Source organism: Notolepis coatsorum (genome assembly GCF_963971535.1).
Source record: "Notolepis coatsorum genome assembly, chromosome: 4".
NCBI classification, from domain to species: Eukaryota; Metazoa; Chordata; class Actinopteri; order Aulopiformes; family Paralepididae; genus Notolepis; species Notolepis coatsorum.
Window position 1 is genome coordinate 45,100,494 of NC_140168.1, and position 20,161 is coordinate 45,120,654.

Below are 20,161 nucleotides of genomic sequence, written 5' to 3' on the forward strand. Positions count from 1 at the left end.
CGAGTCTACATACACATCATAGAAACACACAGGGCTTCATCTTTATCATTTTATCATCTCTTAGTCACTTCACAGGGAAGGACTCTTATTTGTATTAACCGTGTGGTTTTTCCTTTGCTTTCCCCTAGTTTTTCTCTTTCCGTGTGCATGTCTCATATCTCTGCTACAGGCCCCTCTACCGCAGAACGCCACTCGTCTTTATTTACAACTTCACAACACATCAAATTTTCATCATTAGTCGTTTTGTTTCTCATCCCGCCACATGAGAAGACAAAGGGGTTTGGAATAAGCCTTAATGTGACGTAGAGAGTGTACAGATTGTTTGCCCTCTTTGTTATTATTACTATTATAATTTTCTTGCTCTTCTGGGTTTGGGTCATTCTTTCACTCGTGCAGTACTTTCTTTCCTCTCTGCCCCTCCCCCCACACCACCACCGTCATCACCACTGCATTCAGTTTGTGTTATGCAACCCCTAACCGCTTGTTTCCCCTCGCCTTCCAAGTTTACATTTTTACATTGTTGTTCAGTTCAGTCATGTTTAAATGTAGACGGAATAAAAAAAAGTTCAAGTTTGTGTAAAAGTTCTTGTGGGTTTATTTTTCTGATTTGTGTGAGGTATGTTTTGTGTGAGGTGTTTTTAATGTGATCCAGGTTTAGACCAGAGCATCATCTTAACGGTTATCCATGATCTTTTTTTCTTCAATTATCGTTTGGACACAGAAATATATTGAGTGCAAGTGTACAAACCAAACCATACACCCATCTAAAACCTGCCCTCTTCTCTTGATCCTCCCAATCACAACTGTTGCTTTCCTTGGACAAAGCAACAGGATCGGGGGGGGGGTGCAACATATTTCCAAAGGGGGTGGCGTTGGAGATATGTCAATTATACTCTTGTTGTCACATGCATACTATCCAAGAAGGGCTGTGACACTAAAAAAACTGAATTGATTAGACATGTTTCAGCCCTCAAAGGCGATCAGGTTACATAATACATACCAAAACATCAAGTTTTTAACCAACTTTTCTTTTAGTTCATCACTTTCTTTTTTTCTTGGGCTACAGTACATGTCTGCTTACAGTAGAGGAAATTAACCACTTGATGGCAGCACTGGCCTTTGAATAATGACGCCTGCTCACTGAGTGCCATTATTAATACATAGTAGCCTCCAGCAGAGACTTCATGAAGCCTCCAGAAAACCGTTCTGTGAAGACGAGAGACACAGTAATTGCCATGGCACATTTATTATTGGAACAAAGCAATTATATTAAACGGTCTCCGGTCTACCTCCGTCAGCATGTAGTAGAACAGATGAGGTGTTGCATAGGGCGTCGCACCTATGCAAAGTGAATGAGTAGTTTGGATCATGATTCAGCACTTGGATACATTGCAGGACACGCTACACAATAATGAACATACATTCAGGATATCTTGGGTGGATACAGGTACAAGGGGGGGGGGGGGGGGTGGACCACAGTATTTTTATACGAGAGCTCATTAGTTTTGAATAAGGCCAGTGTCGTAGACAATAATGTTGAGTGGTTTGAAGTGGGTTAGATAGTGGTCTCCTGGTAACAGGTCTGTATTATAATGTGTGTCATCGGATATTATTGGCATGTGGTGTAAAATTGCCCAGCTGGAAACGCCAGCGTGTGAAAATTACACTTAAATAAAGCAATTACCCAGAGAGCTGATATGGGGTGAGTGAGTAGAAATATACTTAATGAGCACGTCGCCGGTTTTCAACTTTAATCCCATCATTCTGTTGTGAGGACATGTGATAATTGGACATGTAGCTCACCAACTGCAAGGCATACTGTAGGTTGATCTATAGCATTGATCACTTTTCTGAGACTAGCATGAGGGGGGATATAAAATGACTCTTAGCGTTCGCTTTTTTAAAGAAAAGAAAACCAAAAGCTACTGTTAAAATACTGATTACGTCTGACATTTTGGCAGCTACACTGTATGCCAACAAGTAGGGCTGGGTGATTGACAAAATATATCACCATTATTCTTTGTAGCTTTGACGATATAACAGTTTCCGGCTGTATTTAGTTTCCCAGTAAACATTTGACATTATCTTAAAATGCAATTGTCACAGTGTTATTGTATTCAAAATGGTCTATTTTCTTTCTTTTTAAAATACTGCTGCAAGGGGAAAAACATCTGATTAGCTTAAAAATATACAATATATATATTATAGTAAAAATCCATACCTTTGCATGGATCCATGACAATATACCTACCAGCCCTACCCACAAGGAATTTGTACTGTACTGCACAGTGTTTCAGTTGCATTATATACAGTATATTTCCTCCATTATGCAGCAGGCTGGCTACCCCCCGTTCCATGTTATTTTAATCCTGGGGGATGATAATCATCTTCAGAGAGTCGATCTTCCCTCAGCCCTCTGTGTGAACGGGGTTGTGGTTTCTTATACAGTGCCTTATCCATATTTAGTACCCTGGACAAACCTACTGTACATTACATACATTAACATCAGGAGACATGAGCTGGGCACAGCAGATGTCTTACTGTAATTACACCAGTGTCCCACTAAGGACACCCATGCCTCAAGAAGAACAGAATAAGACCCCTACTCAGCAAACTAGCACCTCCTGCTGGCTGTGTAAAGAAATGGAGGACAAGACAGTGACAGACGAGTGGATGATGTAAGCGTGGGTGAGTGTAGTTAGTAGTGTAGTTATGTGTAGCAGAGACATTTCAATCAGTGGACAAAATAGATGTTCAGAGGACGACTGGACAACGGTACAGTAAAGTGATGCAACTCAATGACTAAAATCACAGTACGAGATCAATACAAAGTTGTATACTCTTATAATGTGAGCGGAAACATTCATAATGCAAACGGGACGCCTCCCCGTTTCCCATCAGATGGAACAGTCTTCTAGGAACCAGCTTGCGATATTGTAGCTCAACTCTAACCGTTTATAAACGTAATGTATATTTGTGTTCCTGGAGATTCGGTCAGTTCTCCTCATTCTAAACGCTGTGTGACAACTAAAGGCTTTGGCATGAAAAAGAACATAAAATGAAAATGCGTGAAAAAAAGAAACAATTAGAAAATAAAGAACACCAGTGGTTACTTGATTAACAAAAAAGGCCTTGGCAAAGTGAAAAATAGAAATACTCTAACTTGAATAGTAATACTATCATAGAAAATTTATAATATACTGTATTTATCCCAATAAGACTCCCAACCCCGTCTTGGTTATTAGAGCGGAGACCTCTTTGGCACCTTGCTCCTTCGCTGTGTGTGTCTCTCTCTCTCTAGTGTCATTAAGAGCCTGTCGCTCAGGTCTGTGGTGGGGGTGCGGGGGGTCCCCCAGGCATTGGTCCTTCCTTTGGGCAGGAAGTTAAGTGTCCATTAGAATAGTCTATGGTCCTGGTGTCAGGGAGACTTCCACAGTGAATTGTTGTAGATCCAACCTTCCCCCTAAACAAGCAAGGACAACAACAAAACAGGAGGGGAAACGTTATCTTATTGCCAAGGAAAATCTAAATGACCATGTGTAGGAGAATCCCGCACACTGCTTTCAAGTACAGTTTTTCCAAGAAGGAGCTTCTGTTCAACCATATGATTCTGCACATCACACAAAACATTTTTGGAGCTGTACATAGCCATTGGGTCTCATTCTCCAAGGACTTACGACAAAAAGGGCTTTCTCTTAGGGCCATTTGAGACCTTTTCGGGCCGATTTTGGGATTCACCAACCGTCCCAATAAAACATAAGACCCAGTGCCTCATCCGTAGCTAACAGTATATTGCACTACCACAGGACCTAGCATGTCCTACCATGCTCTGTAAATAACTCATGTACAGATACCGATATGCCCTACTTTGTTACTTGTTAATGCACAATGTCATTCTATTGGATTCTTATTATATATTACTATTGTAATTATGCACATCGTTGCGGGCAAGACCCCCCGCATTTCATTGTATACTTGTATGCCGTGACAAATAAAACTCTTGTATCTTGTATAATTAATATTATATTATAATATATTGTCTTGCCCGAAAAGGTCTCAAATGGCCCTAAGAGAAAGCCCTTTTTGTCGTAAGTCCGTTGGAGAATGAGACCCATTGTTATTTAAATTGTACATAGTATAATATCTACATCCTGTTATCTGCACTGCACACATTTTAGACCTGTATATAGTCATATTTTATCTTATTTTATTCTTATTCTATGCTAATTTTATTGTATTTATATTATTGGAAGCTGATATGGTCGAGGGACCACAACAAATTGAATTTCACTCTTTCTTTGCTGTAAGGTACTGAAAATACGTGACTATAAAGGAATCTGAATCATTACTACTATTACGGTCAGGCTAGGTTATCTGTCTCCTATTCATGATCACAGACATCTTGGACGCAAAACAACAGGTGACTGTAACGAAATAGCAGGTGATTATCAGTAAATGACAACTATGGCATATGGCTCTTCTTTAGTGAAGTATCTGGGTATTATCCAGGGTGTGTTATCTAATAGACCTGTTTACCGTTTGTAAACAGTGATGACATTTGTAGGCTAAACTCCCCTTCCGAAACGAAACCGTGCGCACATCTTTAGGGGAGAGACTCCAGGGCACTGCTGCAGTCTGAAGGAAACCATGTGGCATCCAACGAGTCTCTCCCCCAAAGGATTTGTGTGTATTTTGGTTCCGGAAGAAGAGAAGAGGTTTGCCTGCAAGATGACATTGATAATACTGTCCGTTACCTCTTTATTGATGTATTTAGGCATCCAGGGTATGTTATCTATGTCCTATACTGTATTGTACCTATTTAGTGAAGTACTTAGGCATCCAGGGTGTGTTATCTATCTCCTATATTGACTTGTACCTCTTCAGTGAAGTATTTAGGCATCCAGGGTGTGTTATATACGGTATCTCCTATATTGACTTTTACCTCTTCAGTGAAGTATTTAGGTGTCCAGGGTGTAGACTTGTACCTCTTTAGTAAAGTATTTAGGCATCCAGGGTGTTATCTATCTCCTATACTGAGTTGTACCTCTTTAGTGAAGTATTTAGGTGTCCAGGGTGTAGACTTGTACCTCTTTAGTGAAGTATTTAGGTGTCCAGGGTGTGTTATCTATCTCCTATACCTCTTTAGTGAAGTATTTAGGTGTCCAGGGTGTAGACTTGTACCTCTTTAGTGAAGTATTTAGGCGCCCAGGGTGTGTTATCAGCAGCTCTCTGCCTCTCCTCTCCTCTCTGGCGTTCTTCCAGTCGATGCTTGTGTTCTGTGGCCTCATCGATTTTCCCCTCCTTCAGTGCTTTGGTCACATGCTGCCACAACCGCCTACCAACATAACACACACACAGATTACAATTATAAGCAATTAAAGTCACACACAAATTATACTGCCACTGTCCCCAGATTGGCCTATTTAGAAATATATTGTAAAATCCCATAAAAGGCAATCCCAAATTTGTTTTACCTGGATTCTGTCCGCCCCTGTTTCTCCATAGGCCGTAGTTTCTTCTTGATGACAGGTAGTTTGGTTGTGTCAATCACCTTGGTTTCTCCGCTGCTATAGGTGAACTCTAACATTCCATTCCACTCCCCCTGGGCCTTGCACACGATGGTGTTGGTTGGGTTGTGTTTCACTTCTGCTGTCACTCTGAAGAGAGGCATTCGGTGAAACCATGTCAAGAAGTGTGATGTTGGCAGCATTCCTGTCTGCTTTGTTCTTAGAATGAGATGAATGCAGTGGGGAAGCACAATACCACCTTCTCACTGCTGACACACCTTACTGGGACTTTTAAAAGGAGCTAAGTAAGTGGTATATTTCTGTTAAAACAAGTGTTAAATACTGTAGCTCTACATTCCAACATCCATCACTGATAGTGTCAGTAACATGGGTATCACAGTCCTTCCTGCTCTGCAGTAAACACAAAATAAATGTTCTGGTATCCCTTCCCACGTTATCCAATCAGGAGAGAGAACCCTACATATTTTGACTTATTTCAAGACATCTTGCCAAGCCAAGTTTGCTTACTGCACCGGTAGATTCTTGGAATACCCGAAAATGTGATTTATGTTTACTGCAGTGGAGGGACTGGGAGACTCATGCTACTGACCAGACATGGCTGTCGGAATGTAGAGCTATTATTTTAACATGTAGACCACTTAATTTAACGAACCACAACCAAAATACCACTTACAGCACCTTTTAAGTATCGGCTGATAGCAAATACCGATAGGATCTATTACTTTCACTGACCTGCGTAGATGTAGACCATTTCTTTTGGGGTAATTGGACAACAATAATTGAGATATCATTTTCCATTACAGAGCTCTAACATGCTTCTATGTGTCAAAAATGCAAAAAAGTCAAGTCACTTTGCTTGCATTTCTGACATGGACATCACTCATGGCTATTCTCTGTTACCAATACACTGGTTTACCCTGGTAGCGAGCCAGTATCCAATACCAGCATCCAATGGTAAACAGTAAATGGTGCACTTTTATCCAAAGCACTTTACAATTTTTGTTCCTCACATTCGCCCATTCACTCACACATTCACAGACCGATGGCGGACGCAACCATGCCAGGTGCTGGACCTGCACATTGGGAGCAATTAGGGGGTTAAGTGTCTTGCTCAAGGACACATCAACACGCTGCCCAGGAGGAGCGGGAATCGAACCCGGGAACCTCCAGATTACCAGACGACCGCTCTACCTCCTGAGCCACTGTCGCCCCCCAGTATCAGCATCAATACATCCCAATAATGGTAAACCAGAGACGAGAGAGAGAGAGAGACCCACCTGTGTACCTTCCCACCGTAGAAAGGCTTGGTGTGGAAGGTGACCGTGGCAGAGTAGCCACTCTTGGCACAGTTGATGGAGACCTTCCCCCCCAGCTCCACCCAGGGCACGGTGAGTATGGAGCGGGCGTAGGCACAGGGCAGCGTGAAGACGTACTCCTCGTCGTGCTCCAGAAGGCAAAGGACCCCTGGGAGGAGGAAGGCGAGAAATAAAAGGGTGCATTTATGTAGCGCTTTTATCCATAAGCGCTTTACAATTTTGTTCCTCACATTTGACCCATTCAACACATGATCAAGGTTCTCTATGCCTCACCATCAGCAATGATAATGACAGGCAAACTATGCTCCACACTCTTCCTGGTGTCTAGATCTTCTAGACAGGGTTGTCCTCTGAGCCCTGGACTATTCACGCTTTCGCTTGAACCACTGGCCCAATTCATTAGACAATCAGAAGAAATCGCCCCTATAATAATCAATAAGACACCACACAAAGTTGCTCTATATGCGGATGACCTATTGCCATTTTCATGGAAGACCCCTCCCAATCGGCCCCAAAGTTACTTAATATAATCAATGACTTTGGCAAATTATCCGGCTTCAAGATTATTTGGCCCAAATCAGCTTGTCTACCTCTTAACGCCAGACCCGATGATAGTCGGGTTATCTCGCCATGCGTTGAGCGCCAGGACCCCCGAAAACCCGAGTATAGTCGGGTTTTCATCGTTATTTCTTTTATTCGATATTTCCATTCATTGCAGGCACACGGACATCTGGGTTAACATGGGGAATCATCCTGAGAATGCAAAAGTGCAATACCGGCCGCATCCACCCAGATGGCAGTATCGAGCACCCTTTGAATCATTATATCTTGGCCTGTGGGTCAATCAAAAATCTCCGGTTGGATTTCTATTGGTCGGGCAAGGGGGATGGTTATAACGGTCAGATTGAGAAGCGTGAATTGCTCCCAGTGCATGATGTGTGGCGGATTATGTTGGCGACACGATCGACACCAATACTGGGACTCGCAATCAGATAATTCGAATATTCTTTTTGGGGTACATCCTAGTGAAGGTAAGGCCTATTTGGTATCAATCCTGCTGTGATCCAACCACGATTTCACTTCGATCACAATATATGTGTGTATTTTACTCCACAACGTGTGCCGTTGGTGACGATCAAAGAATCAAAAAACGACCCCCCCCCCCCCCCCACTCTTTCATGCATTCATGATGAAACATAATACCGATAATATAGATGTGATCTCGAAATAGTAGCGTGTACAGGCGAGAAATGGCAACGTTTTTAGTGAATTGCGCGTATTGCTGCATAGCGTCATTTTCTGGGATTAGACAGGATTACTCTAAAACTATAGTCATATTCACCATGGTATAAAACGGGAATGTATGGATGAAAAAATTATTTCTTTAACAGATATTATTGAACGATAGATAGTCGATGTCAAATGGGCCATAGTATTGTATCCATAGCTATAATATAGAATATAGTTATAGCCCTGCAAACACCGCCACATATTCCTAAATTTTAGCGCGTCAGCCTTTTAACAACACATCACGCATATGGCTGTGGCGTGTGGCGTCCAAAGTGTTAATGAGTTGGCCAAAGTGGTGCAACTACCGGCTGACATCCCCATAGTTGAACATTTTAAGTACTTGGGCATAGAGATCTTTCCCACATTGAATCAGACAACTAAATTTAACTTCACAGGCACATATAATAAAATACATCAGGACCTAGATAGATGGTCATGCCTTCCTAATTCGTTACAGGCCCGAGCATCCATAATTAAAATGTACATACTACCTAGGATCAATTTTGTCAGCTCAATGCTTCCCCTTCCTCCTCCAATAGACCACTGGCGTAAGCTATGATATCCAAATTAATTTGGAACAATAAACGCCTGAGAATCAAAATAACTACTACTCAGCGTAGGAAACAGGATGGGGGCTTGGCAATCCCCGATTTTAAGTTATATTTCTGGTCCTTCTTGCTGAGGCCCTTGATAAACTGGCTGGACCCTGAAATTGCTGTGTCATGGCGCTCCTTAGAAGCAGCAGCGGTCTCACCACAAAGACTACAGGATGTAGTATACTCCACCATTCCTTTATCAAAATGCCAACTAAAATATGGACCAATTATATCCCACATGATTCAAACGTGTCGTAATGTTGAAAGGTCCTGTGCGGTTAAATGCCGCTGGCACCTCGACTCCAATTTTTCATAACCAGCTTGTTGGGCACAAACCTGTTAATATTCTTCAATGGGAGAAGAGGGGAGTTCATATTCTCTGGAAGATATATACGATAAAAACGGTCTTAGAGTGTTTCAGGACCTAAAAGAGTTTTATGATATAGCTGGCGAATCATTCTTCCTTTACCTTCAATTAAGGTCGGCACTCAGGGCCCACGGTGTACCGTGGGCTCAGGCGTTGCACCCACAAACTTGTCGGGCTTATCAGTGACAGGGCAACCACAAGAGGGTTTGTCTCCGATTTTTATATACGTTTAATCAAATCCATTTATGTCTTTTGTATCGTCTGCTGTGTTTTTATTTTCTACTTGGTATATTTTGTCATTTGTATTTTGTATTTGGTATTTTGTATGTATTAGTTAAGTGTTAACCTGTATTTATTTCTTATTGTCTTGTCAGTATTATTATTGTTGATTTCCATCATGGAAAAAAAAATTTATCACAAAAGAAAACATTTGACCCATTCACTCACACATTCACACACCGATGGCGGAGGCAACCATGCAAGGTGCTAAACTGCTCATCAGGAGCAGTTAGGGGTTAAAAGAACATGCCAACATTTGGGGAAATTAGCGTACCGTCTTCTCCAGAGAGAGACAAGGAGATAGATACCAGTTTCCTCTCTGTGCGTTCAGTAGAAAGCTATCTGGCTGCATGTTAGCCTAGCTTAGCACAATGAATGGAAGCGGACATGACCGGTTAGCCTAGGCATTGTCCAAATAACACCTCTCCCAAAGGCTAACAACCAGTCATGTCCGCTTCCATTCATTGCAAGGCACAACAGTCTCTTCATGTTTCATCTGTCTTTTCAGGATATTAAATATGAAATGTTTTGGCCACAAAAATAAAAGAAGAGCTGAGAATCTAATTAAATAACTTTGGGATTCAAATTTGGAGGAGACGGCACCATTGTTCTCACAGGAAGGAAACCCGAAGAGGCAGCTGGAGAACCACTAAACCACTTCTCCTCCCGTACGCATTTGGGTCTCGCCGGGCCACTCTCACCACACACTGTGCGTCTTTGTCTAAACACATGCTGAGAGTCGCAACCAGTAATTGGATCAAATGATTGGGCTTGGTTTGTGGACGGAGCTCAAAGTCCCTGTAAGTTGGTTACGGGTCCTAATGCACTAGTGCCTGTCACAGATTAATGACATGCCCACAGAGGTCTTCTGCAACTTCTCTAATGGATAGGGGCCAAGCTAAAGAAATCCGGCAAAGGCGATAAATAATCTTGTTCTTGAGGTATTCAAGGTATGATTGATGCCCAACGAGAAGAAATGTTTTCACACACTCAAAACGACATACCTACTGTAGGCACCTTCGATCTTAATTAATGTTGGAATTGAGAATAAACAAGGCTACTGGTCCCTTGGTGTTCGTCAACGGTGTGTTGATGTAAAACTCATTAGCAAAATTAATGATGTGCGTCATTAGCCAATACGAATATGGTATTTTCCCCCTCATAATGCAGTCAGTTTAATGACCTCCCACTGTGACGAACCATGTAAACCCACTGATGGTTCATTTGTGTTGTTTTCTTGGTATGAAGAGATTCCCTCAAAGGAGTTCATTCTGCATCTAATCTGCATCAGTCAATCGCTACATTACTTAAAGGAACACGTCAACATTTTGGGAAATTAGCTTACCGTCTTCTCCAGAGAGAGACAAGAAGATAGATACCAGTTTCCTCTATGTGTGTTCAGAAAGCTATCTGGCTGCATGTTAGCCTAGCTTAGCACAATGAATGGAAGCGGACATGACCGGTTAGCCTTCGGGAGAGGTGTTAGTTGGACAATGCCTAGGCTAACCGGCCATGTCCGCTTCCATTCATTGTGCTAAGCTAGGCTAACGTGCTTTCTACAGAACGCACAGAGAGGAAACTGGTATCTATATTCTTGTCTCTCTCTGGAGAAGACGGTGAGCTAATTTCCCAAAATGTTGGCATGTTCTTTTAAGTCTGCTTCATGATATGACAATGACACACATGTGAGCAGCATACCATGAGATTATCATTAGATTATGTTTCCTTACAAAATGCCCACAATTGTATATGATCTAGTGCTATTGTGAACCGTATAAGAGCACAGTAGTGGAGACATGCACAGAGATGCTCGCATCCATAATCACATAATGGCAAGCATTTGCTTCCAATGTGAAGAGGGATGTACCTTGTTAAAAGACTGCATGTGTCGTGTAATTAGCGACCATTACTGCCAAGTGGATACATCCAATCTAGGGTGGTCTCCACATGACTGTTGCGGTCTAGACTGGCTTTTAGACCTAATCACATGGAATTAAGCTTGAGACATTTCCTATGTGCCAGTCTGCCATATAATCTTTACCTTCACATTCTGTACACATAGTGCAGTCTCTATTTTATGTCACTGATGAATAGGCCGACATTTTGTTAAAATAACAAGGCCCGACAAGTTTGTCAAAGCAACAAGAGCAGATACTAACCGGTTGTCCCGCCTTTTTCCATACTCAAGTCTAGTCAAGTCAACTTCATTTATGAAGCACGTTTAAGCATGAGTTGACTAAAGTGCTGTACAATGCCTTAAAACAAATAAGACATTAACATACATTAACTTATTGGACGCCAGACCCGTTGATAGTCGGGTTAACTCGCCGACCGTTCAGCGACAATCACGAGTATAGTCGGGTTTTAATCGTTATCTTTTATTAGCGATATCCATTCATTTTCATCCATCCAGCCTGATGTTATCGTTGGGAATGGGTCTGAGCTCGCAAAAGGGCAAAATACCGCCCCCTACGCCTTCCGGCTGGTATTGCACTCCACTGGGAATGGTATAGTCTGGGACGATCCAAGCCGTGCGGGCGTGGTTTAAATAATCAGGTGAGGTAACCTGATTTCAACGATAGATCTGCGAGGCTGCCCCCCCCCCCCCCCCCCCCCCATATGCAATGCTGTTGAACGTGGTACGGTTAAAACTGCATGACAAATAAAGACTTCTAGTCTAACAATTATTATTATTACGGACCTCCGCGGCCAGTACTTCAAATGGCGATCAGGTAATTGGATTATTTCTTTTGCATTACATCAGATACAAGGTAAGAACATTATATATAAATTTGATCGTTGATCTGATATGTATTTCTACCCGATCGACACTGTATCTGTGTGTGTATGTGTGGCTGTTTTCTCCGTTGGGGGGGAGCGGCGCGCCGGTCTAAACAACATTGCATGCGTGCACGAGGAAGGATAATAATTATGATCTAGCATTGATTTCAGGAAGATTCGATAATCAGCCGAAAAATGACAACGTGTTTTGTGTATTCCACTAAAGGGCTATTATCGCGTCTTTCTCTGGAATTACTAGAAATCACCAAAACTATACTCGTATTCAAAACGGTATAAAACGGAAATGTACAGATGAAAAAACAATCTGTTTTGTACATGTTGACTGCAAGCAACTCACTGATAATCGAGAGTGTATTAGACCCATAGCCATAATTTAAGATATATTTTAAGCACTCGCAAATCTCCCACTCCTCCCATTGATAAAGCGGTGGCGCTCTAGCGCCCTCTGGCGCACTTAAGCGTGGCGGTCAATGAGTTAAAGCAGGCATACAAAGATCAGTACATAGAAGAGATATATACATGCAAGCAGCGCAAAACCCATTAAGAAGATTAAAACGCAGGTGAATAGAAGTACATTTTAAGCCGAGACTTGAAAGAATCGACAGATGGGGAGAGTCTGATGGAAGAGGGAAGGCGATTCCATAGTCTAGGGGCTGGGAATACTCACTGCCAATCAATGGTCTCCCAGCCATTGACTATGTAAACTATCAACTACCATTAGGAAAGCATTAGTCATAGAAATACCAAACCATTAGAACCTCTGTGAAGCGAGTGTCACCGTGTTCCCGACAGGGTCGGGCCGCTCAATATTCAGCAGCATGACTCATAGCCCCCCGGCATTTAAAGGTGAGGCTGAGAAAATTGGACGGTCTGGCTGAATCAGGTCACGCTACGTCAGAGTCAGTGGATTGAGTTCAAGGACGCCTTGCCACCCAGAGTGCGTCATCCAGAACAGCCTACGTAGTGTACTGGTGATGACGGAGAGGGCCGGCTCATTGAAAGTCATCGGAGTGGACTCTCGTATCTTTTCATAGGGCAGGACACTGTGACAGACGTGGTCCCACTCAGTATTAAAACTTTTGCCAGAGTGGAGAAATCCTATGATCGAGCGATATGCCTTTTAATGATGGTGTTATTCAGTTAACACGCTATGAGTGTCTTTATCGAAGATGAAACGTACATTATATATACATATATATCAGGAGCTTAAAGATGCAGTAAAACTTTTGGTAATTTACCTGAACCATGTATAGTTATGTAGAATAAGCAGGGCGGCTAGGTGGTGTAGTGGTCTAAGGCACTCGCCACCAGTGTGGAGACGCTAGGATTCGCGTGTTCGAATCCAGCTCTCCACATTGTTTTTCAGTTTGGCTGGTCGTCCGCAGTAATACACATTGGCCGTATTACGGGGAGGGAAAAACTGAAGGGTGGGGATCGAACGTTGTGAACAAGCGACTCCTACAAGTCGGTTGGTGCGCCTGCGCAGTAGAATCAGGAAGTGTCGGGGGCAGCGTGAGCCTCCCACGCGTTACTCCTCGACACTGAGAGATCGAGCTGCGCAGGTGAAAAGATGCGACTGCTGTTACCTCAAGTACCGGAGGGGACTTGTGCTATGTATGACTTAGTCCACATTGCAGCCGGCTTGTGGGAGGCAAGAAACAGCGTTCGTGACAGGGGAGGGTTGAATTGGATGATACGAAATTGGGATGGGAGAAAATATAGAAAAATGGGAGAAAAAGTGGATCAAAAAAAAAAAAGTTATGTAGAATAAGCAGTTTAGTGGTCAGGGTGGCAATGAGTATCTTGGACTGAACCACTGAATTGTGTGCTTATTCCACATAACTAAACGTGGTTGATTCCACACAATCCTCATTCCATATGATCGAAAATATCACTTAGTGCATCTTTAACCAAGTCAGTACAACTATCAGGCAGCAGCGTTGGTCATTTGCTACCTTTTTAAACATTAGCGTCCACAGACACCATTAGCTTGTAGCAGCAGTTCTATTCCATGTCTCCACGTACCTTCCCCTACCATGGACACCCCTATGGACATGCCCATGAACTTGCTCTTGGTCCAGACGTGGGCGTTGATGCACATGCTTCTCTCCCGGCACTCGCAGTAGAACCCCGAGACCGGCGGGTGGTGGGAGACCTGCTCGGCGACGAAGCGCACCCTGTAGCAGCCTCCGGAGGGATCGTCCCGCTCGTTCTGTTGAGCGTTGTTGGGGCCCCTGGCGGACCCCTGATTAGACCTCACTGGCGGCTTCACCTTGTCCCGGGGCACCTCCCAGGAGCAGTGGAAGGTCTCGGCCAGTGCCGGGTTGTAAGGCTTCTTGGCCACGGCGCCCTTGCGTCCCTCGTGGAAGGCGGTCAGGTAGTACTCCACGAAGCGGACGATGCGGTCCTCCGCCGTGGCACCGGCCGTGATGGACAGGAACATGTCCGGGTGGGCCATGAAGTTGGCATACATCTCCAGCAACGAGCGCTTCTCCAAGATGAAGGTCGGCAGTACCACCTAGAAGCAAGAGCACAAATACAGGATGTCCTAGACAATTAATTGCATCATGGTCACACTAAGAACCACTGGGTTTCTGCCAGGCATGCGGCACTGAGTGGTTCTTGGACCATGTGCTTATGGCTGCATCACAGCCACCCATTATATTTGTGTTGTGAGAATATTTTATTTATTTTTTCGATATCTTTTATGGCATTTTCTGCTTTATTGTGGATAGGACAGTCGGAGAGGAAATTGGGTGAAGATATGGGGGAGGACATGCAACACAAGTCCTGGTCCGGATTCGAATCCAGGACGTTGCGATTACGCTGCAATCGCAGCTACGTGGTGCGCCACCGAGGCGCCCCGTGTTGTGAGAATCTTATATCGGTCTTGAGAAGCTGATATCATGTCACCTCAAATGTCTGGGGCAAGCTACCATTTAAAGGATCACTCAGAATGACTGTGTGCGTTGGCGGTGTGCATTTTGTTCTTGAACATTCTTTTATTGAATTTGAATTATTATTATTATATCCTTCCTCTGGGCCTGTGTTTCATGCTACCCGACTGTACAAGCCAGATCTCTTGAATCGGTCACAAATTTGGACCATATTCACGCAAGCAAATATTCACACAAGAACAAAATGGCCACCGTGTGAATATGGTCAAATCCCCCAAAAGCATCACAACAGACATGTTGGGGAAAGTATACTGTAGTGTAGTGTAGGAATAGTGGCTGCTGCAGGGTTTGCCCTGCCGCTCAACAGACAGGATGAGTCACCCTGACACGATCTGTCTGGAAGAATCCATTAGTCTTGGTTTCGACAGGACAATTTACTCTCACCGGGCGCACATGTTGTTTCAGAGAATTTCATTTGAAATTTATAGTGTCAACCGGGTCCTAATGAGGCCTTTCCAACCCCTGATGGACCGTGTCTGGAACAAAGACTATATTGTAGTAGTGTTTCGCCCGATTAAATTTCCCTAACTGGTTGCGAGAAGAGAGTACAACCCCCTGTAATGTAGTAGGGGAGTTTGTGGGAACCCCATCCCATCTGACCTACCATAAACATATCCTTATCTCATATATGCAATTGTAGGTTGAGATTAGGAGGCTAGTTAGGCTAAAGCTGGTCTTTGATAATGATTCAGTTAAATGGTAAATGGTGCATTTATATAGCGCTTTACAATATTTGTACCTCACATTTCACACATCACTCACACACCAAGCAATGTCCTAACATGAGACAATTCAAACTGATGTATAAGGAAATGATGTTCACAAGGTATAGGGATGAGGAAGGGACTTGATATTCACGGGTGTTTACATTTTTATTTTATTTCTTTCATGTTTTACATATATCGTTTTCTTTTTTGCATATATATATTTCTTTTTATGTTTTAAAATAGTACACTCATTTGAGTAGTGGAAAAGGGGTAGGATTAAATAAGTGTATACTTCTTCCTACTCCTTTTCGAACATGCAGATTGAGTTGTGTTTTGCTTTTGTTATTGTTTGTTTGTATTCATTGCATGTTCGAAATAAAGATTTCAAATCAAAATCACACCGACAGAGTGCTAGGTGCCAACCTGCTCATCGGGAGCAATTAGGGGTTAAGTGTCTCGCTCAAGGACATTTCGACATGCTGCCCGGGAGGAGAGGGAATCGAACCGGGAACCTTCCGATTACCAGACGACCACTCTACCTCCTGAGCCGCTGTCGCCCCAAGTTCTTACCAGACCTAAAAGGCTGCTTGTTACACAGGCCATTGTTGTTTTCATATGAATGAATGAATGAATGAATGAATGAATGAATGAATGAATGAATGAATGAATGAATGAATGAATGAATGAATGAATGAATGAATGAATGAATGAATGAATGAAAAAGTTTATTTTTGAACATGTTTTCTTAACACTTTGGGTGCCATGGGTTAAATTCATTATATACCATAGGTTGCCGGCTCTATTTGTCTATGGAGAAGTACCCCTTCTTTGCATGGCTATAACTTTTTAAATTCTATTGCTACATTGCCATTATTAGGGCCCATTCAAAGTCCTATATGTATTGTTCATTGTGTAGCAACGTTAAACTTTTTCAAGTATGGTCTAATGTATAAGTATGTTTTCATCTCTTTCTGCAGCTTTCTCCAGAACGTGATATATAGCCCCAAATGCATTATATTGATGATGAAATACAGTTTGATGGCAATCGGGGTGATATAAAAAATTTAAATTGGACGTACTTCTAGAATGATCTACGTATGATCTGATGATGACCGGATGGGCGGGGGATCGTTTATAATTCCGTGGGCAGCGTTATATCATTCATCTAGTGTGGGTGATATGTTCATCATAACAGTTTATATGGAATACGATCAAAAATAACGCTGAATCTTACCGTATCCTCCTCGCGCCGTTGGGCGATGAGCGTGGAACAGTCATTTACCTATTATGGTATGTAGAAATATCGGGTCCATTTCCAGCTTGTATAATAGTATATATGTCCAAATCATGTTGTTTATCGAGTTATTGGCAATCGATCGCTATGTATTGTGTCGAGATCGAGTCCCGTGAGCCAAACAGAGTGCCCGGAAGTAATATGGTCGACCAGCACAACCTCCATAGCACTTGCTGTTTGGCGATTGCGCCGATCGGCCACCAGATGGCGCTCCTGAACCGCCAGAGAGCTCAGTGGGTCCTCCTGGTGGATCTCAGGCCAGCGGAGGGGAAATATGAATCCGATCGCAGATTTTTGAAATATTGATATAAGGACGCTGTACAGCGTCCTCCGGCAACTTGAGCATGGCCGGCCGGGAATGACGCTGTAAAGCGTTTTCCGACAGTCAAAGTGTTAAATTAAAAAACATTAAAAAAAAACATTAAAATAAAGGATTTTTTTTTTTTATCCACTTTTTCTCCCATTTCTATTTTTCTCCCATCCCAATTTCGTATCATCCAATTCAACCCTCCCCTGTCTCGAACGCTGTTTCTTGCCTCCCACAAGCCGGCTGCAATATGGACTAAGTCATACATAGCACGAGTCCCCTCCGATACTCGAGGTAACAGCAGTCGCATCTTTTCACCTGCGCGGCGCGATCTTTCAGCGTCAGGGGTCTGCGCTTTGGAGGGGCGCCGCCCCCATCGCTTCCTGATTCTACTGCGCAGGCGCACCAACCGACCTGTAGGAGTCGCTGTCCACAACGCCCGATCCCCACCCCTCAGTTTCCCACCCCCTAATACTGCCAATGTATATTAGTACGGACGACCAGCTAAACTGAAAGCAATGTGGAGCGCTGGGCTCGAACAGGCGAACCCAGCGTCTCCAGTATTCGTGGTGAGCGCCTTGCCCATTGCACCACGTAGCCGCAAAATAAAGGAATTATAAACAAAAAGTCAAGAGCAATGCATTTAGTTAGCAGACATGTCCAAAAAAGGAGTAGAGGGAAGCTAAGCTTATAAATAAGTTATTGGTGTGTTCATAATATCCTACATTGTTGATTATTCTTATTGCTTTTTTTTTTGCATGGTGCATATTGGCTGTAGAGTGCTTTTGTAGGTATTACCCCACACCTCCGCACAGTAGTTCATATATGGTAGGAAGAGTGTACAGTACAGTGTATACAGTGTTTTTTGGTTTAGAATGTGTCTTATCTTACATAAGTCCTACATTTAGTCCCGACATATTTGACTTGAGGTTTCCAGTCGAGTTTGTGGTCTATTATTACACCCAGAAATGTATTCTCAAATACCCTTTCCAGTTTAATACTATCAATCATTAGTTCAACCGGTGTGTTTTCTTGTATATCACTTATTATCACATATTATTACATATTACTTCTGGTGTAATGGGTGATGACGCTACACATGGGGGGGGGGAACACAGCATGGTCTCAGATGATCTGCGGCGTCTCACCCTCGTGAGGTCCATGCCCAGCTTGAGCTGGGAGAGCAGGTGGAGGATGATGCTCCGCTGGTCGTCCAGGACACCCAGGTCCTCCTCCTCATTGTCCTCCCTGTCCGTCACCTCCTCGCCGGGGCTGATGTCCTCCAGCCCTGGGTGCTGCTGGAGGGACAAGAAGAACACCGCCCATCAGGATTAAAGAAAAACAGAAAGATCTTCCCATTGATTGTCCGAGGCATTTGGTCCAGTGGGTTTGGACCAGGTTCTGTGGACTGTCTCACTGAGCATATACAGATAAATCAATAAAACATTTGGAAATTCAAATCCAAATGTCTTTAAATACAGTATTATTATTATTATTGACAATACAAGGCAGGGGGGGGGGGGTATTATTCTATCAAATTGTGTTCTTGAAGGCGGGACAAATCCCTCTTTGCTTGAGCAGTTGAAGGGCCTTGAATTTGATCAAGTTATTGATTGATGTCAGTTACTCACTGTAACTGGTTCAGACATCTGACGTTTAAGCGATATTAATCGCTTGCTGCAGTGAAATGAAGGAACAACGGAATCACACAACAGTTGCATCACGGTATCATTGTCGTGATAGTATGGCATCGGCAGGTCTCTGGTTACCTAACCTCGTTCACAGTTGTATCTCCGTGAGATAAAGCCTGGTAAAGAACTACTGCCGAAAGTGTCTATGGGGTAGAATTTCCAGTGTATGTACTTCCCCTGGAAGCTGCCTCCGAACGGACCAAACTTTTCCCGAATCCTGTCGGCAAACAAGCTAGAACGTCCCGGTCATGTGGTAAATTCTTCAGGCAAAGCCGTTGCAGTGGCTTAAACGAGGAAATATTGTGCACTTCACACGTTTCTATAATTGTTTTGTCGAAACCGGAATGCCTGTAGCCTGTACTTCCTGTACTTCCGTTTAGACACGTTAGGAGGCATATCTTGTCCAGCCTACTGGCGACCCAGTGACATACGGTGACACCCTTCAGTCTCAACGCCGGCAGGTGAACCAGAGAAGAGGAAGTCCTTTACTCCTGCCCACTTTCAACTGGTCATATCTGAGCTGAGGATAAGGTTGGGCGGCTCACTTGAAGGACGCTAAAGGACCTATTATAGCCTGTATGGATGGAGCCAGATACAAGCCATAAATACCACGGGATCACCACCTCATTCACTCCGAGCTGTCCATATCCCATCCATCACCGTCTCCCTCCTCCACCCGGCTTCTCAAGCTTTTCAAACAGATTGCGATGATGAAGGCTCGGCGGCAGACAGGAGCTTGCATCGTAAGGGGAACACAGACACGGCAGCGCCTCTGTACCGCGAGCAGCATCCGCTTTGACTGATCCCACCCACCGTACGGCTCAGACCTCCACACAATGCCTCGACACGGAGCCTTTGATATGCAGCACAGTGGTAAACGTGGACAGGGGGGTGGGGGGGGGGGGGGGTAGAGTCCTCCATTCGTATTCCAGCATTCGGCTGGAAGTAGATCCGATCTGGGTTAAAGAAGAGCTAATGTCTTTGATATCTCCTGCAATGACTCGGGGCGGAGAGGAGGGCAGGGGGG

At 43.6% G+C, this 20,161-nt stretch overlaps 1 protein-coding gene across 2 annotated transcripts in view; it reads right to left on the reverse strand.

The window, feature by feature from the left end:
- Positions 1–1,154: 1,154 nt before the first annotated feature.
- The window catches only part of osbpl10a (oxysterol binding protein-like 10a), a 139,114-nt gene continuing 120,107 nt past the window's right edge, over positions 1,155–20,161 (reverse strand). For both annotated transcript variants that reach the window (XM_084313632.1, XM_084313631.1), the window contains exons 8-13: positions 18,592–18,741; positions 14,204–14,696; positions 6,806–6,992; positions 5,475–5,657; positions 5,182–5,335; positions 1,155–3,463 (exon numbers count right to left, since the gene is read on the reverse strand). In XM_084313632.1, the coding sequence (XP_084169758.1) occupies positions 3,419–3,463; positions 5,182–5,335; positions 5,475–5,657; positions 6,806–6,992; positions 14,204–14,696; positions 18,592–18,741 (1,212 nt within the window). In that variant the 3' untranslated portion in view covers positions 1,155–3,418. The remainder of the gene's footprint in view (positions 3,464–5,181; positions 5,336–5,474; positions 5,658–6,805; positions 6,993–14,203; positions 14,697–18,591; positions 18,742–20,161) is intronic.